Below are 27,292 nucleotides of genomic sequence, written 5' to 3' on the forward strand. Positions count from 1 at the left end.
TCCAACTTCATTCACAAGAATCTTTCATGCCACATATCTCAAGGATGCAAGAGGATATGCAAATGTATAGCCGCTCTTCTAGCAATGAAAAAGATCCGAACCAATTTGGGAAGTTACTCCTACAAATGTACAATAGTATCGAATTGCTTATTGCAAATGGTGTTTCCTTATGGCCCAACACTAATGGTTTTACATGTAGAAAACACAACGGAAATAGTGTGATTGACTATGTGCTACTTTCCGAAGGTATTTTGGATCGTATACATAACTTTTCACTTGGTGAATGGACACCAAAATCCAATCATAAGGCTTTATGTATTGATCTCAAATGTATGCATAGGTTTGATTGTGAGAAGGCCATTGAAGATAAGAAACAACCGCACTTGAGCATGAACCTTAAGTGAGTGCCCATGTATTCTAAGATGGTTGAGGATATGCTACAAATGACAAAGATACAACATGGCGCCACACTAGAATGCAAATGGGAAGCTTTTAATAAAGCCATTCTCTCTTGTACAAACAAATGTTATTCGACCAACCGCACATCTTGGAAATGCACCAAGAAATTTAGGAAAAAATAGTTTGATAAAGAATGTTGTGAAGCTCGAAAGTGCCTTATGGTTTTGGATGTAGTTAAGGATAAAGAAAATTACCAAAAGCATTTGCATGAGTATATAAAGGCTTATTCAAAGAAAGAGACGAATATGGGAAGTTACTCAACAATTTCTCCAAACGCAAGAGAAAGCACATGCAGGTGCTTAATTTTGGGGAAATCTAAAGGGGACACATGTTGAGCGTTATGGTGACTTAACTCTTCACGACTTTGTCTATGCATTGTGAGAATTTATATGAGTTATCTCTTGCAAGAAAGATGATGCGTTAATGGTTCTCTTTCACATATGTCTCCCTTCTTTACAATTTAAGATATATAGAAATTGACCTCTCGAAAGGCAAGTGATCTTCAATGTATAAAGGTTGAAATGCAAATGGACGGGAAAGGAAGTACATGTATGGATAAGCCATATGTTTAATGATGCATTGCAACATGGTATGTCGTATGATTTGTCGTGACTCATGAGTAGGACAGAGAGGGAGAAAGAGTTAACTTACACACATCCTCACCCATCGATGAAGAGATGAACCGCTCCATCGCACCTGCCTCTGCATGCATACACATAGGTCTGCCTCACGCCTCAATCTTCAAGCTTCCTCTCATCATGCTTCCTTACTTTCCTCTCCCCACGAATCCTTATCTTCATCTGTTGCGGCTATTGGAACAACCGCCACATGTATGGCTGATCTAACAACATGCAGATAGGGGAATAAGACAATGGTGTTTCATGCATATTCTCTTGTTACTCTAGCACTAAGTGGACAGACAATTATAGCCGCTAAGGTTGGTGCGTCAAGGTCGCCGGAGGGATCATCTGTTGAAGGAAAGTCTAGGATTGGAAGAGACAACAAGCAATCTGAAGTGGCAAGAACTTTGCTTAATAGGGTTGTAGGTGTTGGCTCGATGAACATTGATGTAGGTTCAAGACATGAACAATCACCACAAGGACGCAATCAACTTTATCGAGACTCCCGTGTAGCTAACCTAGATGCAACTCCTATTTCGGACAATGTGATTGAACTCCTGTTATCGGAACAAGATAGGATTCATATTTTGCGAGAGATTCAAGTGATGGAAAGGCGAACGATCATTGCACGTGTGTTGGGGATTCGTCCATCACGTGCTAATATGCATTTATTGTTGCAAGCTGCGTTAAAACAGGATGTTGACAATATTGTGGATGTGCAGATGTTAGGAATGAACTACTATCAACTTGAGTTTGAATCAGATCGAATGGTGCCATTTATGTTAGAAAGGAAAGCTATCACAGTTAAGGGAGGATGGGTTTCTTTTCACAAATGGATCCACAATTTCTCGGCAAACCAAGTACACCATGAACTTTACTCTCTTTATACATGTATGGTGGTTCTCCTGAACTTGTGTAAAGAATAGATCAATTCTATCGCTTTAATTGTTGCTATGACTGGTACGGTATTAGAGGTATATGATAATCCACGAAAAGAAGGAGACAAAATGTTAGGTGCGATGTCGGCTAAGATTCTGGTTTCTAAGGCTACGGTATTGTCGTCTCACATTCTGTTGCCCAATTTGTTGCACTCAACGTAGTCTCCATATTCTCAGAAAATCATGTACCGAGGTCTGCCCAATCAATGTTTTCAGTGTTTCGGGTTTGGCATTTGGCCAAACATTGTCTTAAGTTTCGTAATGCCTCTCATATAGTGGAATCCTCTACGGCCATTATTCCATACAAGGCCACATTTGAGGGATGGACTATAGTAGGGAATAGGAAAACATCTCGACCAAGTAAAACTCAACAAGTACAACCTAATAACCTTCAAGAATTTCCTCCCCTTCAAAATAAATATACAACACTTCAGGTAGATGATGAGGATCCTCAAGTGCCACTTGCTACAGGTTCATTGATCTCGTCGAAGACTAATACATGTCCCCCAATGACAACAATGCCTTCTAAATCATCTTCTCGGTTGATAGAGGGTCAACCACCTATCAAAATTATACAACGATCTTAGTTGAGTTTTCCTATTAAAACAATCTCGCCAGATAAATTGAAACAAAAGCAAGATGACATGGAGATTGAAATAGCTCAGCGAGGAAAGGTAGAGCTACAAGGGTAGCAGAAGATGGTGGTTGTCACTATCCAACGATTGGAGGAAGTTGCACCTATACCTACAACTGATAATAACAAAGGAAAAACTCTTCATGAGAAAAAGGAAACAATGGAAGTAGAATTGTTATTGACAGAGAAAGAGGCCAATGGTTTCAAGTTTGGATCCTCGAAGGATATGGAAGCAGGCCACGTGTTGGAGAAGGCGTCAAAGAGCACATGGTTCACAAGTATGCAGGGAAGGACTTGCTAACAAAGCGACAAATCCGTGCTCAAGAGGGTGCTAAAAAGAGTCGTCAAGATGTTCTCCTTGAGAAACGGACATCTTCAAATCATATGTAGTATGGACAAGTTAAATATCCTTGCCAGGAACATGCAAGGCTTGGGGGGTTAGGCCTTTCCTAGATTTAAAGGAATTATACGAGCAAATCTAGATACACCTAATGTTGGTGCTATTGATATTCTTTTTTTGCAAGAGCATCACTTGTCCACTGATAGGCTACACAATTATGGTTCCATCCTGCCAAGGAGATGGATACATTTCTGGGTCCCAACGATAGGTCCAAATGGTAGACAAGTTGGTTTATGTATGGCTATTAAAGAACAATGGAAATCCATCATAGTCTCGACAGGTACTATTTTGAATAAAAGGGTGCAATTTCTTATACTCAAAGAGGACCTCAAAAGACTGGTATTATAAATCTATATGCTTCTAACTCAACCTCATAAAGAGCTTCCTTTTGGATTTCTCTTTCTGAATACGCCGGATTAGCGGATTCTTGGCAACCTTGTGGGTGGTGACTTTAACATGATTGAAGAAGCATCAGATAGAAGGGGAGGCTCAATCAGTACAATTACAAGCCGAGAAGTTAGAGCTTGGGATTCCTTTTGTTTCTCTTTTGGTTTATTGGACCTATGAAATACTCCATTTCTCGAATGCAAGGCTTGTTAGGAAACAGGTCCCTCCCGGATGGGAAGTGAGAAGAACAGTGTTGATGAGCAACTCGGCCGAGGCCGAATCAGAATGTGGAGTACCCGACAACGGAAGACCCGGTGAGGACCGGATGACAAGTACACGGCAACGGAACACCCAGTGAGAACCGGATGTGGCAAGCCCGATGAGAACCTCTCATCGATGGAAGGGACATATATGTAAATATGTTCCAGAAAGCCCACTGGGGCTATATTTGTAAATAGCCCGAAAGTCATATTAGTATAAATATGACCTAGGGCAAACTTAATAGAAGATGATGTAGAGCTGGTTGTATTATTATCGTTGTGGCAATAATTCAGAGCGTAATTGTGTACAGAGAAGAGAGAGAGAGAGAGGAAGAGGTCGCCGCCTTTGTTGTAACCGCCTGGTGGCGAAGAGAGGGAACAAGAGGTCGTTGCCTCTATACCCCATTGTTGTAATCTTGATATAGTGATATTTTGCAGTCTGAGGGCTGCCGTGGTTTTTTTTTTCCCAGACTTGGGTTTTCCACGTTAACATCCAGTGCACTCTCTTCTTTACTATTTCGTGTGTAGATACATCTCACCACATCCCTGTTTTCTGTGCTTGATCCGACGTCTCGGTTGTGGCCAAGCATAGCTTAGGAAACCGTATTCCTTTCAAGGCTCTCTTCATTTCTCCCGGTCAAATAGTAGTGTGATTGCAGCTAATTTGGCACGATTGGATAGGTTCTATGCTAGTAGCTTTTTTTGGGAAGCTTATGTATCTTTCAGGATTATTGTTGGGACGGTAACTTCTGATCATTATCCATTGAAGTTAAACATTATATTCACCAGAAGATCCTATCTTAAGCAATTCCATATCCCGATCTCATTGCTTGGCGATGAAACTCATAGAGTTTCTATAGCTCAAATCTGGTCTAAATATAGCTTCTCTGATGCCTTTCTGCTCAGAGATATCACTTATGTCATCCTTGATATCAAGAGTTTCTTCATAAATATAGTTGGCTCTTCAATTAATCAATGTAGTGCACACAGATTGCTAATTTGTGTCGAGCATTGGCTGCAACACAAAAGTTATTGGAAAAATACCCAAACTCACCTTTGTTGCTCTCGGATTTACAACAAGTAAAAAGCAATTTAAAAGAAAAGCAACATGCGAGAGGCTTGTATTTCTACCAGAGTAATTCAACTTCTTGGTCACAAAAGTAGGATAGGGTTAACAGAGAGTTCTTCAGTCAATTTAAACAGAAGTATAAAACATTGTCCATTAAAACCCTAAAACGACTTGATGGTTCTTATACAACGGATGATTATGAGATGCGGGACATAGCTATGACATATTACCATAAGTTGTTATTTGCTAAATCCATCTCAGAGGAAGATCTTAATAAGAGAAAACTTGTACTAGAAACAGTACAACAGAAGGTCACTCATGTAATGGCTTCCCAGTTGCTTCAACCATTTACAGACACTGAAGTCTGGACAACGGCTAAATCCCTGGGTAAATATGTGTCCTGGAAAGGATGCCATAAGACTAGTATTCTATTTGCATTACTGAGACTTGTTGGGGCCTATTCTTACTAGAGCATTTAATTTAATTTTCTCAACAGGGAATATGCACGATGAATGGACGGAAGGAATCATATATATGATTCCGAAATTAGATGCTCAACGTGATGAAATCTGAAATATGGCGTGCAATAACTTTGCTTAACGACATCTATAAAATAGTAGCAAAGACTATAGCCAATAGAATGCGATCGTTCCTTCCCTCGATTATACATGATACACAATCAGGATTCCTTCAAGACAAAAGCATCTTTGACAATATCTTCCTTTTTTGGGAGATGATGGCATTGGCTCAACATCACAAACAATCCCTTGCTATACTATTATTAGATTTTGAGAAAGCATATGATAAAGTAGATTGGGACTTTCTAGAGGCAGTTCTATTAAGATTAGGGTTTCCAAGTGCATGGATAAAAGGTGTGTCTGCATTATATAAACATGCTTCTAGCTTGGTTCTATTTTCTGGGGGCAATGGTACATTATTTCCAATTTCTAGAACTGTCCAACAAGGTTGTCCGTTAGCACAGTTTCTTTTCATTTTATTTGGGGAAGCTCTATCATCTTTTCTTAGATCCTGACGGCGGCCATCCAAGCAATAGCCTTACCTATTGCAAACACGACAGTTCTTGATGTTGAGTTTGCGAATGCCATTGCTCTTTATATTCATGGAGATGTTATTAATCTTGATTAGGTACATAATGCTTTGCAGATATTTTTAGATGCTATTGGAGCCTCTCTCAATTGGAATAAATCTGTAGGGCTTTGGGCCAGTGATGAACCGTGTCCAGAGTGGTATCCAGGCTCTGCATTCTGTTGGCTTAATCATGGGGAGCCCGTTTGTTACTTAGGTTGTCTTGTTGGTATAGATTTACCATCTAAAGTGATCTTATCACCATTGCTATTATCAATCAAGCGTAAGTTGGTATATTGGGACTCACAGTAGTTATCCTTTGTAGGTCGGGTTGTCATTGTAAATTCGGTGATGTTGGACTCAATGTGGTTTATCGCATATGTTGGGATGTTCTCTAGGTTGGAAATCATGAAAGTTCAAAGCCTAATATGTAACTTCCTCTGGGGTAGAGAAAATGGGTCTCGTGCAGTGGCCAAGGTGGCATGGGATGTTTTGATTAGGCCAAAAAGCCAGGGAGGGTTGGCTTTAATAGATCCCTTGATACAATCTCGAGCTCTCTTGACAAAGTTTGTAGTAAGAGGACTATTGCCAAGGACACAAGCATGGAAGGGTATGCTGCTTAATCAGCTGATGCAATTATCTCCAAGATGGGATGAAACTGGTTGCCTTCTTTGAAATGGATGTTCTTGACAGATGTATAGACACCAAGACAGAATTTAACATCCAATAGATTTGTCCTAGGAATCGTCAGAGCATGGGATGTAATCAAGAGTTTTTTACACAAGTAGATGCCTAACACATGGGATGGTTGGATGAATCAACTGTTTTTGGCTAATTCTCTCGTCCGAGATTCTATTAGAAATGTATTGGGCCTTAGACCTCGTCTTGCATGGGGAAAACTTGACAATGGGCCATCGACGTCAGTAGGATCCTAGATTCATTTTCAGCAGATGCCAGAAGTGGATCAGCTTAAGCAGTTACACTCGATATATGGGGTGAAGACAATGACAATGGATATTTCAGCGGCCTCCTCACATGCCTCATCGTGACTTTAGCTAATGCAAGAGCATATGTGGTTTGGTTGCCTTACGAATGGCATGATGCTCTTTGTTAAAGGAATTTCTACAAACGACTCACGAGTGTATTTTTTATTTCCATATTCAATAGGATAATAAATTGCAGCCTTATACACCCTCAGATAATTTACTACAAAACCTACTCGTTGTTCTAGTTAGGGTGATTGCCAAAATTGGTAAGAAATGGCTATTGGATCCACAACCGTCAATAGCTCATTTGTGGGATATGCTTCGGTTATATGCACGACATCAATTTAATAGGCTGATGTGGGAACCCCAGGGATGGTCCTAGACTAGTCCCATGATGAATCCAATGCATAAAGTTCCGTTCTTTCAGTATATTGTAAAATTTGGTAAAATCTTACTCATGTCTAAGAATATTCCAACTGTTGCGGCTCAAAAGCACTGGAGTAAGTGGGGTGTTTCAAGAAATCATTTGAAGGCTTATTGGAAATGGATTTGGTCTTTTAGGGGACCAACAAAATACATTCTCTTCAAATGGCTTTTACAACATGCAGCACTACCATTAGTTCACACATTGAAAGGAAATGTGGCAACTGTTCTTAGACAATGTAGTTATTGCGGCGACTTGCAGGAAACTACCAAGCATGCTCTCTAGTCTTGTTCACTAGCCCATCAGGTATGGACTAAAGTTCTTTCTTTATTCCTGAAAATTAATGCAGGTTGCCTCTTCTCTTGGGGATCAACGGTATAGGGGGTTCTCCATTCCAGTCTCTTATTGTATGAGGCAAATGATGCTCTAGAGGCTAAGACAGTCATCAACAAGCATCTAATATCTGTCTCCTCGAAAGCAAATGTGTGCAGCCCATGTATGGAAAACAGTATCTACGGTTACATTATAGACCTTATGGAAGTATAGTTGTAAAAGACGATATGATTCCATAATTCCCCTTCTCTCAAATATATTGTCAAAATTATGGGAGAGCTTATTGGCGGTAGTGCGTGGGCAATATGATAATATGTCGGGCTCTTCGAAGGTTGTTCTTAAGAAAAGGAAAAAATTATTGCAATTATGGAGGAAGTTGCCTCTATTCACGGTCTCCTCTCAAGGAGCAATCTGGAAATATCATCACCCCTAGCCCTTGCCCTGATCATCCTTTTTGTATATAACACTCTCTAATTGTACATTTTGAAGCCTTCCTGCGTTTTTTTCTTAATACTAATGAAGGAAATCTTTTTGGAAAAGAGAGAGAGAGAGAGAGAGAGAGAGAGAGCCCAGATGAATGTAGCTCAGTTGGTAAGGTGGCCCAATGGAGACCAGGTGGTCATGGGTGGTTTGTAGTGTAACAACTTACCAATAAGGTAAGCTAATTAGAGAGAGAGAGAGAGAGAGAGAGAGAGAGAGAGAAGAAATGGAAATGAGATTGTATTATGAGAAAACAAGGTTACAAAGAGTGGAGTAAGGGCTAAAGACTGGTGTTGAACCTAATGAGTTGTGATGAATGTATGGACACCTATTTATAGATCCTTATGAAGTATTCTAGAATATTTTAGATATTTATGATAATAATTACAATCATGAAATATTCAACAAATATCTTGTAATAACTAAAAGTATAATTATTATAATTACACATCATACATGTTACTACAATGGTTAAAGGTTCAACACATAGACCAAGAAGTTTGTGGGTTCGACTCTTGATAAGCCAAAATGTATGTGTTCATAACATTATCCCCCCCTTTTTTACGACGAGTTCCACAAGTTGGAAGACAAGAGTTCAGACTTGGTTTATGAGGATATTTGTTGTGAAATGCAGCAACCATTTCGGAGGCATTAGCAAGATGCTCGGCAGGCTCCCATGTTCGATCATTAGGTGCATAACCTAACCAATCAACCAAATAACATAGTTTGTTGCGGATGATCTTGGAGTCGAGAATGGTAGCAACCTTATATTCAAAGCCATTAACTAGGTGGATGTGAAGATATCCAAAATTACATTGGCTTGCTAATATCGAAATCCGAATGAAGTTGAACCAGAGGAGTTATTGATCTCATCCTTTATGCCAATGACATAGTTGGGGTTCAACCAATGCTTGCAATGTTGAACATGTGTCATGTCAATCTTTTGAACCGAATGGGAATGGTGATATTGCATGTCTTTTCTATGACCATGCAAACATGGTCAAGTAGTTATCCTCTAAATCTTGAAGGAAAACCCTTCACAATTTGAACCACCGCCCCCTCCTCCACCAAGCTTGAGTTGATTTCTTCTAATTCTATGGATTGCATGCAACTACTACACCATTGAAATTTCAGAATGGATATACACCAATGTGCATGGTGAGATACTTGATTAGGCTCGATGGTTGGATGGAGTGGCCATTGCTAGTCAAAGTGAAAAAGGACAAGTTGTTCAGGTGATGAGCCCCAATTGGTAGCAAGCATATTTAGTAATGACATCGACACGTGATTCCGTCATAGGAACCCCAAACTTTATATGAAAGGAGTGCCCAATATCCAACACTAAAGAGTTAGTTGTGGGGTTTTTGAAACTCATAAATTTGAAACAAGGCAAGAGGCATAAGAGCCTACAAAGAGGAAGTGTCTTCTCATTGTCTTGGAGGGTGAGCGAAATATCATAGGGCATGTGGTTTTGAGGTGTTTGACCACCATGACATTGTCAATGGTCCCGCAACTACTGTCAATTCTCTTTGAGAGGTCAATGTTGATGGCGATGAAATGTTGTTAATTAGGTTGTTGGCATTCTATATGTAGAGGAATACAACCACATGTGTCAACAATGCGTCCACAAATATTGTGGTAGGGTATGTCATCTTGAGCTACGACATGGTGGGTACGATGATGGGAAGTTGGGGGCATGGGACAATTCGGGGCCAAGCTACTCATGCAAGATGCTAGGTGAGATGTTTGGGTTGACAAGTTGACATGCCATCAAGGGGTTGAACCCCCACTAGCTCCTCTCTCGAAGTCACTTGGGGGATTGTAGGGCTTCCTTATTCATTACAATGGACTTGTGGGAGCTATTTGACACTAAATGGAAGAATGTCAAGGTTGTCCTCTTGAACACATTGGAAAATTGTGGGAATGTGCGATGTGGGCTTATTGGGAAAAAAAACATGTGGGTTATTGGTTTGTTTGTTCTATTTGTAAGACATACACTACCTTCTATTTCCTACTTGTTGAGCAACTTTGTTGCGGCTGCTAAGTGTTATCGCCCTCCCTCAGGTTGATGATGTGAGTTGCAACTGGTCATATCATATATTGTCATTTATGCCATGGTCTCCAAATTATGTAAAGGCAATGCCTACATGACATTTAATACAATTAGTACGCCCAAACACTACACTCAAACACCATAAGTCTAGAAGGGATGTAAGCACCTGTCAAGCAACAATGTACCCAAATGTAGTGCTTATGTCTCTTACTCATGCCTCTGAATGTATTGCATATACCTATATGGATCCTAGCCATAGTGGCATAAACTTACACAGCATCTTGGATTTGCAATGTCATAGGCATTCGACACCCAAGTAGTAAGATAATCTGTATATGGAAACAAGAATGTGCCAAAAGTAGTGATTCGAAGATTGGACACAAACAGGGACACAAAGAGACTCATGTGTTGGCACTTGTGGCTAGGAGAAGTATAGATTCAAATTGACACCGACACAAGACATAGACATAGACAAGACACAAACATAGATGACACAGACACAAGACATAGACACAGACACAGACACAGACACAAGACATAGACATAGACACAAACACAAACATAGACGTAGACACAAACATAGACACACACATGGTGGCACTTGTCGCTTAGGAGAAGTGATATATAGGGCGTAACAGAGATGTGTTAAGAGTAGCTACTACTAGCAAGGTACGAAGAGAAGAGTCTTAAGAGAGAGAGTGTGTGTATAGAAGAAGAAGAAGAAGGGGGGAAGGGGTAGGTGTACGAATTTCTGAAAAAGGAAAGAGGGGTATTTCGTGGATTTAGGAGACATCCAAGGCATACATACTCTTATCAGCAGCCGTTATTTCTCCAATAATCGTACGTAATGGAAAACACATGCAGAGAGAAAGAGAGAGACGGATATGGCGGATCAGAGCTCTGATTTTCCCTTTCCTTCTTCCATCGCTGATCATTCTCCTCAGGTTCGTCAAACTCTCATCTCTCTCTCTCTCTCTCTCTAGATATATATATATATATATCCTCTGTTATCTCCCTGAATCAGAGCTCCTGAAGCTTTTTGTCGGAATAAGAAAATCAGAATCCTCTTCTTATTTTTCTTCGGTGTACACATATATATATATTACATTCGGATGAAAACCTCCTGTTCCCCGATCAATCTTCTTCTTATTTAAATGTTGCTTTTTTCTGTCTTTCATTTAATCAGCTTAGCTTCTCTGTCTCTCTTCTACTAGCCAATTAATATTTGACTTTTGGGAAAATATCCGAAATGCTACTGAATGTTTCAATTATTTTCCATTATTTTTAGGAGATTGGGGAGATGAAAAAGCAGGGGAGGGGGTATTTGGGAAATAAAAAAACTCAGTCATTCAGAGCTATCAGATGTGATATTAGAGCTACGAAGTCGATCAAATCATCCCTTTTTCCTCTCTCTCTCTCTGTTTTTGAAAACTTGTGTATTTAGGGAAATAAAGAAAAAATGGGGGTATTTTTGGAGTTGCGCATATATAAAGTTTCCCTCCTCTCTATTAGACAAATGTTTCTTGTTATCATATCTAAACCTTTTTGCAGGACTTAACTGATTCAAAAACAGAACTTCTTGCCCGAGTACAAAGTTTGAGAAAGGTATGAATTGTCAATATACCATTCTTATCCCTTTAGTTTTTCCCTTCTTTGTTCTTGCTTGTCTTTGAAATGCATACATATGCAGACATATGTACATGTATATGTATCTTCTTTCAGAGTGCCATTGTATCTGGGAATACTAGAGAGAATAACACACATTTTTCTCATATTTGCCAAAATGCCACCTGTTTTTGTATTACCATATGGAAATTTCAGAATCAAGAACCTATATTAATCAGCAACAGAACTTAAATTAAATATGCGACATATTTTGATGATTTTGATCCCTTACTCATTTATTCAGATAAATACTCACTATTCTTTGTCCTTAATTAATTCATTCATTATTAACATGGTCATTAGTTAATCAATTCATTAGTGGTTTGTTGCGTATATTATGACATAGTCATCGACTCTTTAATGGTTTTGTGTGCACTACTATGGTATAATTTTTATAATTTGAAGTTTCATCATTACATCTTCTTAGGATTTGCGTGAATGGCGAGAAAGGCTCGACAACCAAGTGCAGACATATAGGCAGGTAAAATAACTATTTGGTCGCTGGAAATTTCAGATGTAAACTCTGACTATTCATTTTGTTATTTACAAGCATTCATAATGCCTCAAGATATAGTGATGCAAGGTCTGAACACTTAGTACACTTCAGTTATTGTTATGAGTATGCGCAAAACCTTAAGGGATCTATAGTGGATTTATCTAGCATGTGTTTAGCAACTTGGTCATCCATGAACTTATCAGTCAGTAGCCTTTTTTTAGTAACACTTACTAGTGGGAAACCTCAAAGTGAGGTGAAAACCCACAAAGAATAAAGAGAAGTATACAAATGTCGATTAGACACTAAAGAGCTTAGAAGCATGGAAAGTAAAGAGTGCAAATTCGCAGTGTGATGTCTCTAAGTTGTAGACAATCAATCAAAGATTGCCTGAGGGATTACTTAAAGAAGCTAACTTCATGCAGTTGGTTTCAATCAAAGACCTTACTATTGCGGGCCATCCAAATGGTCCAAAGTGCCCAAAATCTTGTCTATTGGAGAAAATCTTATAAGTCTATAGCTAGTCCATTGAACTCTTTTAAGGTTAATTTGATAATGATATAGATATTGTGCGTAATATTGTCTAGGTCTAGCGAAAAGATTCTCTTGCCTAATTATACCACATTTGTTCGGTAGGAAGAAGGTATTTCCACTCTATGTAAGATATAAAGGAGCCTTAGGGCATTGGTGCAACATTCTGGTTCTATGGTAATAGTGAAATTTTTCTTTTGGGGCTTCTCTTGTTTGGTCACGCAAATGAATATCTTTACTTGATTCTGTCCAAGTACTTCTTTTCTCTTATTCATAATGCTATTGTAACAATATTATTTTTAATATGTTAATGACAAGTATGAGTATGTTTAATGAAGTTGCTTGTGAATTGTACTATGCCCTATATCAATTTGGAATATTTTTTGAGATACCATTGGTGGTATTGCACATTATAGTGATTCTTTAATTTATTTAAAGAGCTTCATTCTCTATAAAATTGGAACATGATGGTTGAGCTTAATATATGGACTTTAGTATTGCCTATAAGTAGAATTTTCTTTGATTATAGAGGTGTGTCACATATGGGGCATTGGCGATAGAACATGATTGACAAACATGTTGGATCCTATGGCACAACCAATCACTACACATTATTTTGGAATTGCTTGAAGCACTAATACAAATGCATCACCATGCCTCATTATGGAACCCTAAAAGAACCTCTTTGACACAACACCACGAATATATGTAGAACATTGATGATAAAACTCGGTTGACAATACAAGTGTCATTTGATACAAGCTATCCACACATTTAATACACCACTTGGAAGTATTTTTTATGAAAATCTCTTTAATTTCATTAATCTTGTGTAATGATAAAAGTAGTCACTATTTATTCTATGTTTCACATGTTATTTCGGCAAATGTATTTTTTTCTCATATTTTTTCACTAGATTCTCTTTTTCTTGGTCTCATTAAATGATGAAATTCTTTTGGTTTTAATGAATTCTTTTAGTAGTCTGACATAATAATTGAAAAACTCAGTCGGGATTGACTTCCAGGAATTAGGGGAGTTAAGAAAAAACTTAAATGTAGAAGTGGAAGAGCTGAAAACAGTAAGCCAATTCTTTGTTGCTGAAATTTGATTTTCGGATTGCTTGCTCAATCATACTAAGTGAATCAATCTAAACAATTCAGACTTTATATGTTAAAGAGACAAGTTCTTTGTCTTTTTCAATGGAATGGAATGAAAAAAACAGGGTTTTCAGGACCTTCGTGCGACATTGAGGAAGCAACTTGATGCTACAGCAAGACTATCAGAATTGGTGAGATATGGAAAAAACCTGAAATATAAATCACAAAAAAAAAAAGGTTCATACATAATGATAGTTAACATTAGAATTATAGCAAAATGCCCAATATGAAGTTACGGAAATGTTGAAAGGGGTGGAGCCAAGGAGGCCTCCATTGCCACCCAATGGGACAAAGTCTCATGCAATATGATATTTCTATTGTCAAAAAGGGAATTCCAATGCATATTAATGTGAGTGAAACTAATTTTATAATATTGGAGCCAAAGAGGAGAGCATGCTCTTATCACTATATCATATGTGGAAGGAGAGCAAAAATATTGACATGCAATTTCCTGTATTCGCACTTTCCTTTTCTCATGGTCACGGAATAATGATAGTATCGCAACCCATTATCGTTTTCAATGTTGTATCCCAAAACCACAACATACAACTTAGGAAATGATCACCATTATCCCCATCACATCCAAAAGATGTGGTTCATCTCTCGTTGCCGGTGTTGAAAGGCAACAAATATCCTATCCAAAAACAAGCAATAATGAAGTAGAATTAGAGAGAAAGAAAGAAAATGGAAATATTTGAAAAAAGGCAAAAGAGTTAAAGAAGAAAGTGTCACGTTCTTGTATGAGCACCAAATTTGTGTGGAGGTGGATCCCAAAGCAACATAAGAGGTTTAGGTACAATTTTCTATGATGGCCAACATAAACCCTTGACAACATTGAGGTAGAAAGTGGTGAAGGTACTGGGCATGAGATCTAGTTTATACGACAACTTATTAGTAGATGACAAGTTGATATATGTTGGTTGTTTAATGGAGGCGAGGACACATTCCCATGATTCATCTACAATGGTTGTCCTCATGGAGCTAATTGTGGAGGCTTGCTAGATGTGGAAGACAATTTGCAACAATCTATCGCTAGAGCTGATAACCCACATAAAACAGTTTGTGGGTTTCCTTGGGGAAACTTTCAAGAGGAACATTCGACATAAGTATTTGTAGATGGCATCAATCATGGAAAAGTGTCTTGATCGGAATTAGTTTCATGATGTGCAACCTAGTCACCTATTGATAGGCTAAACTTAGCTACCATGATTGGGGCATGTGATAAGGGAATAAAAGTGTTCGTTAATGTTATCCTCATCTCAATACTTGTGACAAGTGTAAGATATAGCTTCTTCTCGGGTGGAAGCACAGGGAAATTGTGTCAAAAGTTTTCAATAGAGTGGGGATAGGGTTAACAATGATGTATGTCTACGATGCATTAGGTATTAGGGAGTTCCTTGGCAGTGTGGGGCCGTGGTTCTCATTGGATGTGTTGGAAATGGTATGATTGAAGCAAAATAAGGAGGATTGAAAGTTTGTTTGATCCTCGAGGCGTCAGTCATGATGGTTGGATAATCTTTGATGGTAAGGTAGGATTTTGTGGGAGCTCTAGGAGTATTGGTTGGAAGTGTGTCAAGAGTAGATTGTGCAAGTGGAGGTGGCTGATGTTGATTATATGATTGAAGCAATTAAGGGGGATTGAAAGTTTGATGGATCCTCAAGGAGTCAATCATGATCGTTCGGTAATCCTTGATGGCAGGGTAGGATTTTGTGGGAGCACCTGGGGTACTGGTTGAAAATGCGACAAGAGTAGATTGTGCATGTGGAGGTGGCTGATGTCCGTAGCAAATGTTGGTAGTTGAAGTTGTGACACGACAATCGAGTGACATCTATTATGCTCATCCATTGCAAGATGAGCAACATATCATAGTTGCCAATGATATACTGCTCTGGCCATGTTGTAATGTAAGACATGTTTAAGCGACCAATGAACAACAACACATGGTAGGTGGGCAATGGTTGAAAGGGTGATGAGCGTAGATTGTGCGTGTGGCGATAGTAGATATTAGTGGCAAATGTTAGTGGTTGAAGTTGTGTCATCATAGTTGATGATGTCAATTATGCTCATCCACAACAAGGTGAGCAATATATCATGGTCGCCATGCGTTGACTCGTGGATTTTCATGTGGTCTCTAGAAGTGTGGATTCACTTTGGCCAATGTACAATGGGGAGAACATGTTATGGAAGACATGTGTAGTTGGGGAGTTAACACATATAAATTGATCCAAAAGTGGAGACACTCCAACACACACAAAAATAAGGAGCTTATTAGTCAACCAACACATAATTAATTAGAGATAAGAAGAGTTGGAATGAACTCATAAATAATTGAACTCTTGATTGATGGAGAAGTTGATTACAATGATTACTGAGTAGATCTTGATTTTTTGAGAAGTTGGTTACAATGACCAAAGAGTATATTAATTCTCGACAACTTAACACTCAAAAACTACTAAGGTTAAAACACTAACTCACTGCTTAAGGGTGTCTCTAGCACAACCACTTCAAAATGCTAAATGCAAGGTTTATATAGGTTAGGGAGGAGGATGCTTATAATCATTGTTTGTCACCTATCAAGTAATTATTTGTGTGGGTGGATAACTTTGTGTGCATTCATGTTTATTTGTTGTGAATTAGAATTATATATAGATTTGTCCAATTTGTAGTAAAAATGCATGGATTAGAATCAGGTGTTCAAACTTTATTTTAATGACAGATTCCTAAAGTTTCATCACCAATGAAATCATGTAGCCTTGAGGAGGAAGATGAAGTCACAAAGAAGAAAGATAAAGATGATGAGGAAGGGAATGGATGAATCACATAGTGACTCGGAAAACTCCAAAGGATGAAGTATAAACCAAAGGAATCAATATTTTTGTATGATGACAATAATTCCTCATCAGACCATCATCATTTGTTATACCTTGTGTTTTCTTATATGTTTGTTTCTGGATGACTTGATTTGGGTTCATATTTGCAAACATTTAGAGAAAGAACAAAAAGTGGCTATATGAATCCTACCTACACTTGTGTTTATGTGTGATATAGCTTTGAGGACAAAGCTTCAATTCATTCAATGAGCTCATAATTAATATCAGGATGTTTGAGCACGACATATAGGGATGATATCACAGACTTTTCTCATGAAAGAACAAGTTTGAAGTCTCAATGCAAACAACATGATATGTCACATCTTAGTGAATGGTCATGCTTCGAAAATCTCAATAATTGCAATGTTTTCACATCCCAATCTCATAAGTGTGCTCCTTTACAAACCACGGAAGTATCAACATGACAAAACCTCCTTGTCTCAAATTCAAATTTGTCTTACACACATTGGTACATATTGTATTCATATCATATGTATTTATAAGTGATACCATTTTGTTTCATTTTTGTGGGAAATCTATATAACATTACTGATGAAAGTTTACAAGAGAGAGTAGATCTTAGCAATTGTAGGAGCATATTAACCTTGTGGTTACACACACACACACACACACACACGCACGCACATTCATTCATTCTTAGTATGTCCCATGTACAATATTTGGGACAAAACCCATGCCAAGGACAATCATTTAACGTATTATGTGCTATATATTGCGATATGTGAACGTTGAAAGCTATTAATTATAAATCTAAGGCTTTATAACCTTGAGATCATATGGGTGGAAAGTCATAGATGTGAGAATAGGAAGACAAAAAAAACTAGGTACATATAGATGTGCAATGTGCTCATCAATATGTACTATGAGAGGCATAAAAGAATGATGGTAGGGAACTACATAAGTCATTAATAGGGTATAGAAGCTTAGCTTCACAACAAATTTGATGTTAATATGAGGGTTTTAAGGAAAGCATCTCAACTATATGTATACATATACATAACTTGGCATTCTAGTAATTTAGAGAAAAGGTAGGGGTATAGCAGTAACATATGGAGGAGATTAAGAAAAACAATGGAGGGTACAGTGGCAATTTAGAGAAAGTGCTGGATTTGGGTAATGTAGAGAAAGGAAAATATATGTACATACATATGACTCATTTTACTCTTTGCTTCTTCTCTCAGTCTCTTCCGTCTGTCTGTCTGTCTTGTCTGTCTTGTCTGTCTGTCTGTCCAATCTTCAACATGGCGGCATTGCCATCTCCGATGGCAGCTCTGCGGCTCCTGCGCTCCTCTGTTCTTCTGGACAGCTCCCGCTCTCCTTCTTCCTCCCTGCAGGCTTTCTTCACCACCAAACCTTTTCCTTCTTCACCACGGACCAAGATCATGCCCGTGGTTGCTTCTTTTTCTTTTTCTTTTTCTTCTTCTTCTTCTTTCTCCCCTGTCGTTGCCAAAAAGGAATCAACCACCACTTCTTCAGATTATCTCTATGGCGGAAAACAGATCATCAGTGTGGATGAACCTCTCTATGAATACATTCTTTCACACACCAGAGAACCCAAGGTAAGAAGTAGAGCATTTGTCTGTTATTTTCCTGCTGTTAAGTTTAGTCCTTTATAAATCATAAAAAATCATGGGAAAATCATTATTTGAAACATAATGTTAATTTGGATACATTTCCCTATGCCATTTGGCTGAAGAAGTTTCATTTCGAACCCTTTTCCATGTCATGAGATAATAGGAAGTTGTGCAGAAATATGCCAACTTTTATAGTATTTTAGCATTTGAAGAGTTTTTGTTTCTTTTTTATGGATGAAATATAATAGGAATTTGTCATGAAAATACCACACATTTACTGGAATTTAGTAGATTAAAGTTTTCCTGCATTATATAATAGGAAATTGTGCAAAAATACCATGCTTTTTTTGTGAAAATAGGAAATTATGAGAAATTGTAATTTTTTTCAATGAGCTATTGTGGACCTTGTTAAACCAAAGACACTCATTCATAGGAAGGCAATCTTATTCTATTTGGTGTCAATGATACTTCCATCGCAATATTATTTCTTGATCTATTTGATGTCAATCTTGTTCTATTTCTTTCGATCATAAGTTCGATATTATGTTTCTCCAGTCTTCCATCTGCGTCATACATGGTCTTGAAGATTCAATGGACATTCAATCATCTTCCACAGTTGGAATGCTGGCAATGCAAATAAATTTAGGCTCTTCTACTACCAAGTTCGATCATAAGTTCGATATTATGCTTCTCCAGTCTTCCATCTGCTTCATACATGGTCTTGAAGATTCGATGAACATTCAATCATCTTCCACAATTGGAATGCTGGCAATGCAAATTAATTTAGGCTGTTCTACTACCAAGGAAACTACAGAAAGTAATTTAGAGTGTTTCGTCTCATTTTTAAATATTTCATCTAATTTAGAGTGTTCTACTTCCAAAGAACATCATGCCTGAGATGATGTAAGAACCATATCAATTGAAAGAAAGCAAATTGAGCGTTAAGATTGAAATTTTGGTTTATCAATGTAGCAAAGTTCCCTTCGTGAAATAACCTATATGCCAAAATGCGTACTAGTGGAATTGCGTCCGGCTAAAGGAGTAACCCACGTTGAATAAACTTAACCTGGTGTAGGTTTGCTAGTTATGATTGGTATTAACAATCCACAACGGTTTGGTTCGGTTAGCGAGTGTCAAACTCAAACAGTTTAAAACCGAACAGTTCAAAAAAATTGAAACTTAGACCGAACCGAACCACGAAACCATCTAAACCGAAACCGTTCAAATTGAACCATTACGAAAAATTCAAACCGTAAAAGTCACGGTTTCATGGTTTGGCTTTGGTTTTCAAGTTAGGTCAAAATTCAAAATTTGAATTTTCACTTTTAAAATTTTAAAATTTTTCAATATTTCAAATTTTAATGTTTCAAAATTTTGCAGATTTTTCCCAAAATGTCAGAATTAGGCCTAAAAGTGAAAAGGTTGTTCAAAAAATATGTAAGAAAATAATCAAGTGGCAACCCTAAACCGTCAAACTGTTTAAACCTTTTACACCATGGTTTCAAACTGAACTGAACTAAATTGTTGACCCTCAAAATGAATTGAACCGTAACCGAACTGTTAAAAATCTTGAACCTGAACCAAACCGTTTAAACCAATAAGCCGCAGTTTCACGGTTCAATTCAGTTCAAACTGAACTGTTGCTGATTGCTAATTGGTATTCATAGGGAATGAATGCTACATGTAGTGCCTTGATACTATCAGTGATATTCACATGAACACCATGAACATAGTTGTGCATATCAATTGTGCAGTTTAAATGCACAAGCTATAGGTTTATGAAATTCAGACATCACTACTAGGCCATTATACTTTTGAATGTTTGCATAATGTGAGCATCTTCAGTAGTCTTTGGTCTACATCTGGTATAATTACTAAATTAGTCATCTAATATGCAGGTACTTGCTGAGCTTCGGGAAGAGACATCTACTATGCGGGGAAGTCCAATGCAGGTTGTGTGTTTAAATTTTGTTGGAAATTTAGAATTGGCAATTCTGATTAGAGGAAACATCTGAAAGACCCCCGAGTTTGTCTTTAATTCTCTGGTCATTCTTTCCTGAACTAACTTTTGTCAACCCCTCAGAGGCTGTGATATGTGCTTTTGGAGTAATTACATGTTTCCCTGTTCATTCTTTCCTGAACTATTCATTTAATCTATCTCAAAAAATAACAAAAGGTTAGGGCTATTTGAGGAAATTAAGGTTAGGGGCATCTTGGAGTCTTTAACCTTTGAATTATGTAAATTGCTTGTTCTTGTGAAATTGAGTGTTCTTTTCTTTTTTACATGTATAGTTTTTTGTTCATTTCAATCTACAACTTTGACATTTGGAGTTAAACAAGCAAGCACAACCTTATATAGACATAGGTTGAATTTCCATGTAATTAATTTCTATAATTGTACTTAATTCGTGAATCAAAATATATTTACCTGAAGGTAAGATATATATTTATATGAATATTTGGTTTCATGTTTTTTTGTCACTGTTACTTTTTGGTCATTTCATTCCAAAGTGAATGAATCGGGGGTATACAATGTTCTAAACTGAATATATATGCTTGTATGCAATAAGTTACACATGTTTTTGTTAACTATTTTACAGGTTTCTCCGGACCAAGGCCAATTTCTTGCCATGCTTGTGAAGCTGATGGGTGCTGAACGCTGCATTGAACTTGGCACCTTTACAGTAAGTTTATATTTCTGTAACAATGTTTTGAGAACGAAACATATATTAAGCTTTCACCGGATTGGCACATCTCTGTTGATTTCACATTATTCTGGCGATGGCCTGGTATGATGATTCTATTTGGATGAGATTCTGTATTTCCATATAGTAAGCTCCATCCAGGATGTATTATTGGGTGACAGTGCCTGAAACTCTGATTCTGCATCTGGATGTGATTTAAAGTAAAAGAGAGTCACATGCCTAAGCTAGTAACATGTAGCTGGAGTCTCTTCCTTTGTGTCATACAAAACATTCTCTATGTGGGTGCAAAATCATGGAAGTGCATTAGGTTTACCTTTGATTTGTGGAGTTTTACCTTGTACTACAGTTTTCCACCACTTATATAATTCTATATTAATATTCTAGGTTTTATAATTATAGACCGTGCTTGCGAGTCATCTCATTTTGCTATTCTGGTTTTGCTATTCTTACCTGTGTTTAGTCCTTGAGTTTAACAATTGTAAATTAATTTTGTTTGTATGAGCATGGAGCTTATGTGAGGCATATCACGATGTGATGCAAGTGTGTCTGAAGACAGTTATTTAGGATTTGGAACCAAAGTTGCAGAAGCTTAAGTGTGTGAATGCTATCTTTGTTGGTGCAGGGGTATTCTTCGTTGGCAGTGGCATTAGCCCTTCCTGAACATGGTCGTCTTGTTGCATGTGATAGAGATAAGAGCTCATTGGATATTGCAAGAAAATATTATGAAAGAGCTGGAGTCTCCCACAAGGTAAATTCAAAATCTTTTAGCTAGAAGCTGTACCTTCTTAAGTCATGCTACCATTTACCTTTTCTTTCTTTTTGATGCTCTCCATTTCTATTAAGGATTGTACTAATGATAAGCAAAACAATAGGAGAGTAAGGAGAATAATTGATTTAGGATACTTCACCAAACCAACCAACCCCGAGTGAAGGACATGAGATGAGCATAAAATACCATTGGTGTCCGATACCACTGAATGTTACCTTATGTTATACCTTGGATGTTGAATAATGGTTCGAAGAAGAGAGCGTAACCTCACCAATAGAGTCTTCACAACGTATCAAGATGCCATAATGAAGGGGGTAGCTAATCCCCTTTATATAGCTCAACATCTCAGGCTCCCAGACAACTACGTGTTCCCACATCATAGGTCCATATGGGTTTGTCTCAGTTCCTCAGATGACCAGTTTTCTGACTATCTTACCCTTAACCCATTAACATTAGCTATAGAATTTGTCTGTAAGGTGATGATTGTGACAATTTCTTTCTCAAGGAGGTCAATTTCCTTGATATCATCTTTTAGAGTTGACACCTTGATGTCCTTGAGGCCATGTCCCATTTGCCTTCTTCTTTTCTTTGCTGCAATCCTTTTTCATTGCCTTATTTTCTTTTCTTTTCCTTTGTGCTTGATGCTTCAATCCATCCCAATAATTCACATTGTACACTGGGCTGTTTAATACAAAAGCAAGATACAAAAGCTAATCCGTTTGGGGTAAATGTCTTATGAGCTTCTAACCTAGGCTTCCTGCCTCCATCTTATGTGCTTGATGCTTCAATCCATCCAACTAATTCCCAAAAACCGCTAAGAAACTGTATTAAACGAATGCAAAACAATGATGACTGTGTCACTGTCTCAAAGGACTCCGAGCTGAGTGACTTGCATTGCATAGCCTCACCCCCATCTTCGATTCTCTAGCGACAGTTTTGCTAGAGTTCTTTAGCATCTAAATATTTGCATCACATAATTGAACTTTTTTGTAGTGAGCAAGTTGGTCTGCTAAGTCTGTGGTCGAGATTAAAGTCTGTATATTTTCTCTATGTTCATGTTTGTGCGGTGTTAGAGGGCTGCACTGTTAGTATATTCTGATTCAACTTTTGTACCAGTTGATATTTAGTTCTTTGTTTGTTAACTTGGGAATGTTGGAAGTGAAGGTACATAATTAATGGTCTTAATGTTAATCTGCGGAAGGTGTGAAACCAATTGTTTTTATTCCTTGCAGGTAGATATTTACCATGGAATGGGCCTGGATACGTTAAGGAAATTCCTGGATAAAGGAGAGGCAAATAGGTAATCGTAACTTTTACAATGAATGTTTATTTGTCAAGACTTGGTAGAAAGGTGAATTATTACTTATGGAAATGCATCTCTTAAAGAGTTTGATTTTAGTTGTTGGATTTTATTTTGGTATGCAGTTATGACTTCGCATTTCTTGATGCTGATAAGAGAAACTACAGTGCTTACTATGAGTTATTCCTTCAGTTGGTATGCTTTATTGCTCTTTAAGAAGTTTGAGAGTCAAATCATTGCAGTGTATCTACAGTGTTCTCTAGAAGATTTTCAGGTCATTTTCTTCTTATTCATAACTGTCTCTTACTCAGGTTGGAACTTTTGCTTGTACAGTCTTTTAGTTTTAATTTAGTCTTAGAAATGGTGCCTTTCAGTTTTTTAAAGATAAATAACTGAACACTGACCCATGCCCATTTCAAAAATCTATTTGGGTATCACCATTGATCAAATAGATCTTACCATTCCTTTCGCTCTTTGTTGAGCACTCTTTGTGAGACATTGATGAATGTGATACATTTGTGAAGATTTTAATGGCGGAGAACGGGAGTCATCCTAAAGAATCTTTGTTACCTTTAGTTCAGTTTATCATTGATTACAGGATGTGACTTCTTTCCCATTATTCCAGCACCTCCTTTCATGTATCCATAAAGTGGATCTTCTTTCACTACGACTTTTTTTTGTAAAGACTGTTTAAGTGTGGATAAAGCTTTTGGACTGTAAATTATCATTGGAGAGTGGTGGTAATTGGCAATATTCAAAGGCAAAGATGAGTTTGAGGGTGATTCATCAAGAGATATTGCAAATTAAGATGAGTGGCGGTGGGCATTGCAAGTGACATTATATTATAAAAACACTATCTACAGATACAGACTGCATCAGATGCAACTGTCACAGCAGAGGATATGAACTGCTGAAGCAATATATTCCAAAAATGTACTTCTGGTGAGCAATGTCCAGAAGACTGCAAAGATGAGTTTCAAGGGGCTAAAACGATTCAGAATACCATGTTGCAAGGGTGTCCATCAATTAACCCCAATACCGAAGGAAATCAAAGGCAAACATATATGGTTGACAAGGTATCGATTAATTCACTTGAGCAAATGCCCAGTGAAATACAGATAAAGAAACTCCTGTCATCAAGTTCCATAACGCTGAAATTAATGCCTGAATTTGATGGAATAATTGGACAATGAATAAACCTATGAACATTGCCTCAATGGCATTGTACAGAAGAAATATTTTCTATGACGAAGGCCTCTTTATCATAATGCAGATGTCAATGGCAAAGATCTTGGCCTTAAAAAATAAGACTAGAATACCATCCTGAATTCAGCATTTCTTGCCAGTTCCGAAAGAGGTTATTGGCTGGCAAAGAACCAATTGACCCATCGTTCTTCAGGGGAACCAAAGAGGTTATTGGCAAGCATAAATGTTTGATGCTCTGTAATAAAAGCGGTAGTTACAGAGCATATTAAACCTCTGCGAAGCTGTACAGAATTCCATTAACCTGCTTTGAGGGAGGAGTTAAAAGAAAGGACAGCTATTTTGACATTCTGAGAGGTCCAAAGGAACTCTTGGGTCTAAATTGCTACTTTATTCATTGATTTAGATTTCGCTTCAAGATGCCAATAGCACAATTAAACTACTATTATTGAAACTAACTTGAAAAAGTCCAAAACACAAGGTTCTACAAATATCACAGTTATATGCTAGTTTCTGGATGATCTTTTGTTTGCTGAGATTCTAGACATTATGTTGTAAGAAGTATTGGCATTGTCATATGCTAACTGTGCTCGTTTTATTTATGGACCTGAAACATCTCACTTGTATCAAACTGAGAACTTTTACTCTCGTATATGTTGACTTTAATAACAGTGAAAATACCTGGTTAGCTGCTGTAACCATTTTCAGAACTCTTGCCTGAATACTTTAGCAAAAGAGATACCAAACTAATGGAAATACAAATGGGCATATGTGCTTATCAGATGATAGCTCAAACACGAATTCAGAATTGAAATTTGTTTTGGGTAAGATTAGGTGAGGAGAAATGAAGGTACAAAAACTGTTTCCTATTCAAATTGCTATAGGTACGTCCTGGAGGTCTGGTGGCTATAGACAATGTGCTTTGGCATGGGAAGATTGCTGACCCTCAGGTGTGTGCACTATACCTCAAAATAGCTTTTGAAGACTGTCAGAATTCTATCAAGGTTTTGGGCAGATGCTTTGACCTGAAGTATGCTGTATGTTTAAGGTCTATCTTCTTACAGTTTATTAGAGTAAATATGTTATTTTTCTCTTGTTTAACATCAATCAGGCCTAGTATGCTTTGAAAAGAACCCCTGTTATTGTTGATCGTGCTTTTGTTTTTGGAAATTGGAAATGATTAATCATCCGTTTAGGTAAATGACGAGATCACACGACATTTGAGGAATCTAAATAGTTTTATACATCAAGATATTCGAGTGGACGCTAGCATGGTATGTTATTGTGAGATTTTTCTGTTTTGTTTATTCCTAGAGCTGTAATCTGGATGTCAAGTTCAATGATTGTTTCAGCTGGTGATTACTTCAAAACAGGTTCCAATAGGAGATGGGGTAACCATTTGTAGAAAACGATAGCTGCTTATGGATGTGAAGTTCGTTGTATCCAATATCAATGTATGACACAAGCTGCTTATGGACGTGAAGTCCATTGTATCCAATATCAATGTATGACACAAGCGTTGACATGTTTCGTCTACTAATTGCCAGAAAAGGCGTGAATATGCTCATTATAAGTGTTCCATTGTATATAGATGGCAAATGAGTGACGATGCTATTGCATATTTTTTATGGGAGAGCAGTTGATCTTAATGTTGGAATAAGCACAAAGTACCATGGGGTGCAAGTTGATTGAGAGAACAAGATCATGTCATTGAAGAAATTTGGAGTTGATAAATTTGTGGATACATGAGATTATGCTCAAACAATCATAACAATCAAGAGATTTGACTCCAGAGAATAGAAGATTTGTTATGTGTTTCATTGTGTATAGATTTGCCGTATTGTGTCTCTCACAAAACTTGAGGATTTAGTCTGTCTCTTGCATGAAGTTATCTACACATCCCATCATGAAATTAGTGTAAGTTGAAACGTGCTGCCTTCAACCGGTTATATGTTCCATTGCACTGAAATACAAAAGGGGCTTGTTGTAATAGTAACATTGTGGTACACACGTGCTTGTGATTGGTATTTTAGGACCTGCCAACATTTTATTGCTTTTTAGAAACCTTGAGGAACCATTGGACCACTAGTGAGATGGCCAAATTTGGAGGTAGAGAGTGGTAGGTTCACTTGCACACATTTATTCTTATTGCTAATATAGATAACCAGGCCATATTTACAACATTCTCTCTTTATGATGAGGCAAATGCTATTATATCTTCAAGTTAGACATTTTATCATGGTTTTGATTACCGTCCTTTACCTTATTTTGTCCCCTTCCCCGTTCACTCCTTATTTGTGTCCTTCAAGCGTGTAGAATTGTATCATACATGAACTTGTTTGGCCTACATAGGTATGGTTTTGCAAATTGCTTGCATAATATTGATACTTTGGGCAAGAAACAAATAATTAATGTGAAGATGTACATATATTTTCATAGTGTATGTGTATGATATGGTTGTATGACTTCTATAACCTCCACAACATAAAAAAATTGTGAAGAACCTAGACTCCATGATGTGGGGTATACACTATCGTGATGTTGATCAAGTACCAAGCTAGCAATATCCACTATGTTGGTTGATAGAGAGAGAGAATATGTTATTTCAACGTTCTCTCTTTGTGAACGTGTGGTTGACAATGTACTATTCTAACTCTAGGATCAAGCCCACACATTCTTTTAATGAAACATTGGCGTAGAAAACCTCTCCATTACGCACTATTGAACCCTCATAATTGGTATGCATCATTAGAGTTTTCAAGGGTAGTTTAGGCATGCATATACCAAAGTTCTCATCCCTCAACTTTCGAGAGTAGTTCAATATTTTGAACCTTAGCAATAATACCCATAGGGTATGTTTATCGTCTAAATATA

General features: G+C 37.5%; 3 protein-coding genes across 10 annotated transcripts; all 3 read left to right on the forward strand.

The window, feature by feature from the left end:
• The first annotated feature begins 5,503 nt into the window (after nt 1-5,503).
• Nucleotides 5,504-6,528, forward strand: LOC147869001 (uncharacterized). Its single transcript, XM_087329988.1, has 3 exons — nt 5,504-5,674; nt 5,914-6,161; nt 6,252-6,528. Exons 1-3 carry the CDS (start codon nt 5,504-5,506, stop codon nt 6,526-6,528), a joined length of 696 nt encoding a protein of 231 aa, XP_087186114.1.
• A 4,393-nt stretch (nt 6,529-10,921) lies between these two features.
• LOC147869002 (uncharacterized) lies at nt 10,922-16,829 on the forward strand. Of its 2 annotated transcripts, XM_087335026.1 has the most exons (6): nt 10,922-11,073; nt 11,681-11,734; nt 12,222-12,275; nt 13,843-13,896; nt 14,041-14,106; nt 16,693-16,829. In XM_087335026.1, the coding sequence occupies exons 1-6, from the start codon at nt 11,014-11,016 to the stop codon at nt 16,789-16,791; spliced, it is 387 nt and encodes a 128-aa protein (XP_087191152.1). In that variant the 5' UTR covers nt 10,922-11,013; the 3' UTR covers nt 16,792-16,829. The 2 variants fall into 2 exon arrangements, with proteins under 2 accessions (XP_087191152.1, XP_087191228.1); XM_087335102.1 differs by lacking the exon at nt 13,843-13,896.
• Nucleotides 16,830-18,064: 1,235 nt separating this feature from the next.
• On the forward strand, nt 18,065-26,236 carry LOC147869003 (uncharacterized). 7 transcript variants are annotated; one of them, XR_015530345.1, is made up of 10 exons: nt 18,065-18,426; nt 20,340-20,393; nt 21,042-21,125; nt 21,769-21,894; nt 23,148-23,215; nt 23,341-23,410; nt 25,303-25,368; nt 25,403-25,466; nt 25,615-25,692; nt 25,792-25,811. XR_015530345.1 is itself a non-coding variant. In XM_087325673.1 (9 exons), the coding sequence occupies exons 1-9, from the start codon at nt 18,109-18,111 to the stop codon at nt 25,831-25,833; spliced, it is 927 nt and encodes a 308-aa protein (XP_087181799.1). In that variant the 5' UTR covers nt 18,065-18,108; the 3' UTR covers nt 25,834-26,236. The 7 variants fall into 7 exon arrangements, 5 of the variants coding, with proteins under 5 accessions (XP_087181799.1, XP_087181793.1, XP_087181805.1 ...); XR_015530344.1 differs by having other exon boundaries at nt 25,303-25,466; XM_087325673.1 differs by lacking the exon at nt 25,403-25,466 and having other exon boundaries at nt 25,771-26,236.
• The last annotated feature ends 1,056 nt before the right edge of the window (nt 26,237-27,292 follow it).

This window comes from Azolla caroliniana, unplaced genomic scaffold (assembly GCF_043228905.1).
Source record: "Azolla caroliniana isolate FFs.n. ecotype wild unplaced genomic scaffold, voAzoCaro1.0.p SCAF_1, whole genome shotgun sequence".
NCBI classification, from domain to species: domain Eukaryota; kingdom Viridiplantae; phylum Streptophyta; class Polypodiopsida; order Salviniales; family Salviniaceae; genus Azolla; species Azolla caroliniana.

Bases quoted from the DNA above. Each gene is read 5' to 3' on its own strand.
- LOC147869002 (XM_087335026.1), top strand. From the start codon at position 11,014: ATGGCGGATCAGAGCTCTGATTTTCCCTTTCCTTCTTCCATCGCTGAT. The intron at 11,735-12,221 runs GTATGAATTGTC...ACATCTTCTTAG, and splicing joins GAGTACAAAGTTTGAGAAAG to GATTTGCGTGAATGGCGAGA. The intron at 12,276-13,842 runs GTAAAATAACTA...ATTGACTTCCAG, and splicing joins AAGTGCAGACATATAGGCAG to GAATTAGGGGAGTTAAGAAA.
- LOC147869001 (XM_087329988.1), top strand. From the start codon at position 5,504: ATGGCATTGGCTCAACATCACAAACAATCCCTTGCTATACTATTATTA. The intron at 5,675-5,913 runs GTTCTATTTTCT...AATCTTGATTAG, and splicing joins ATAAACATGCTTCTAGCTTG to GTACATAATGCTTTGCAGAT. The intron at 6,162-6,251 runs GTAGTTATCCTT...GATGTTCTCTAG, and splicing joins TTGGTATATTGGGACTCACA to GTTGGAAATCATGAAAGTTC.
- LOC147869003 (XM_087325667.1), top strand. From the start codon at position 18,109: ATGGCGGCATTGCCATCTCCGATGGCAGCTCTGCGGCTCCTGCGCTCC. The intron at 21,126-21,768 runs GTAAGTTTATAT...TTGTTGGTGCAG, and splicing joins TTGAACTTGGCACCTTTACA to GGGTATTCTTCGTTGGCAGT. The intron at 21,895-23,147 runs GTAAATTCAAAA...TATTCCTTGCAG, and splicing joins GAGCTGGAGTCTCCCACAAG to GTAGATATTTACCATGGAAT.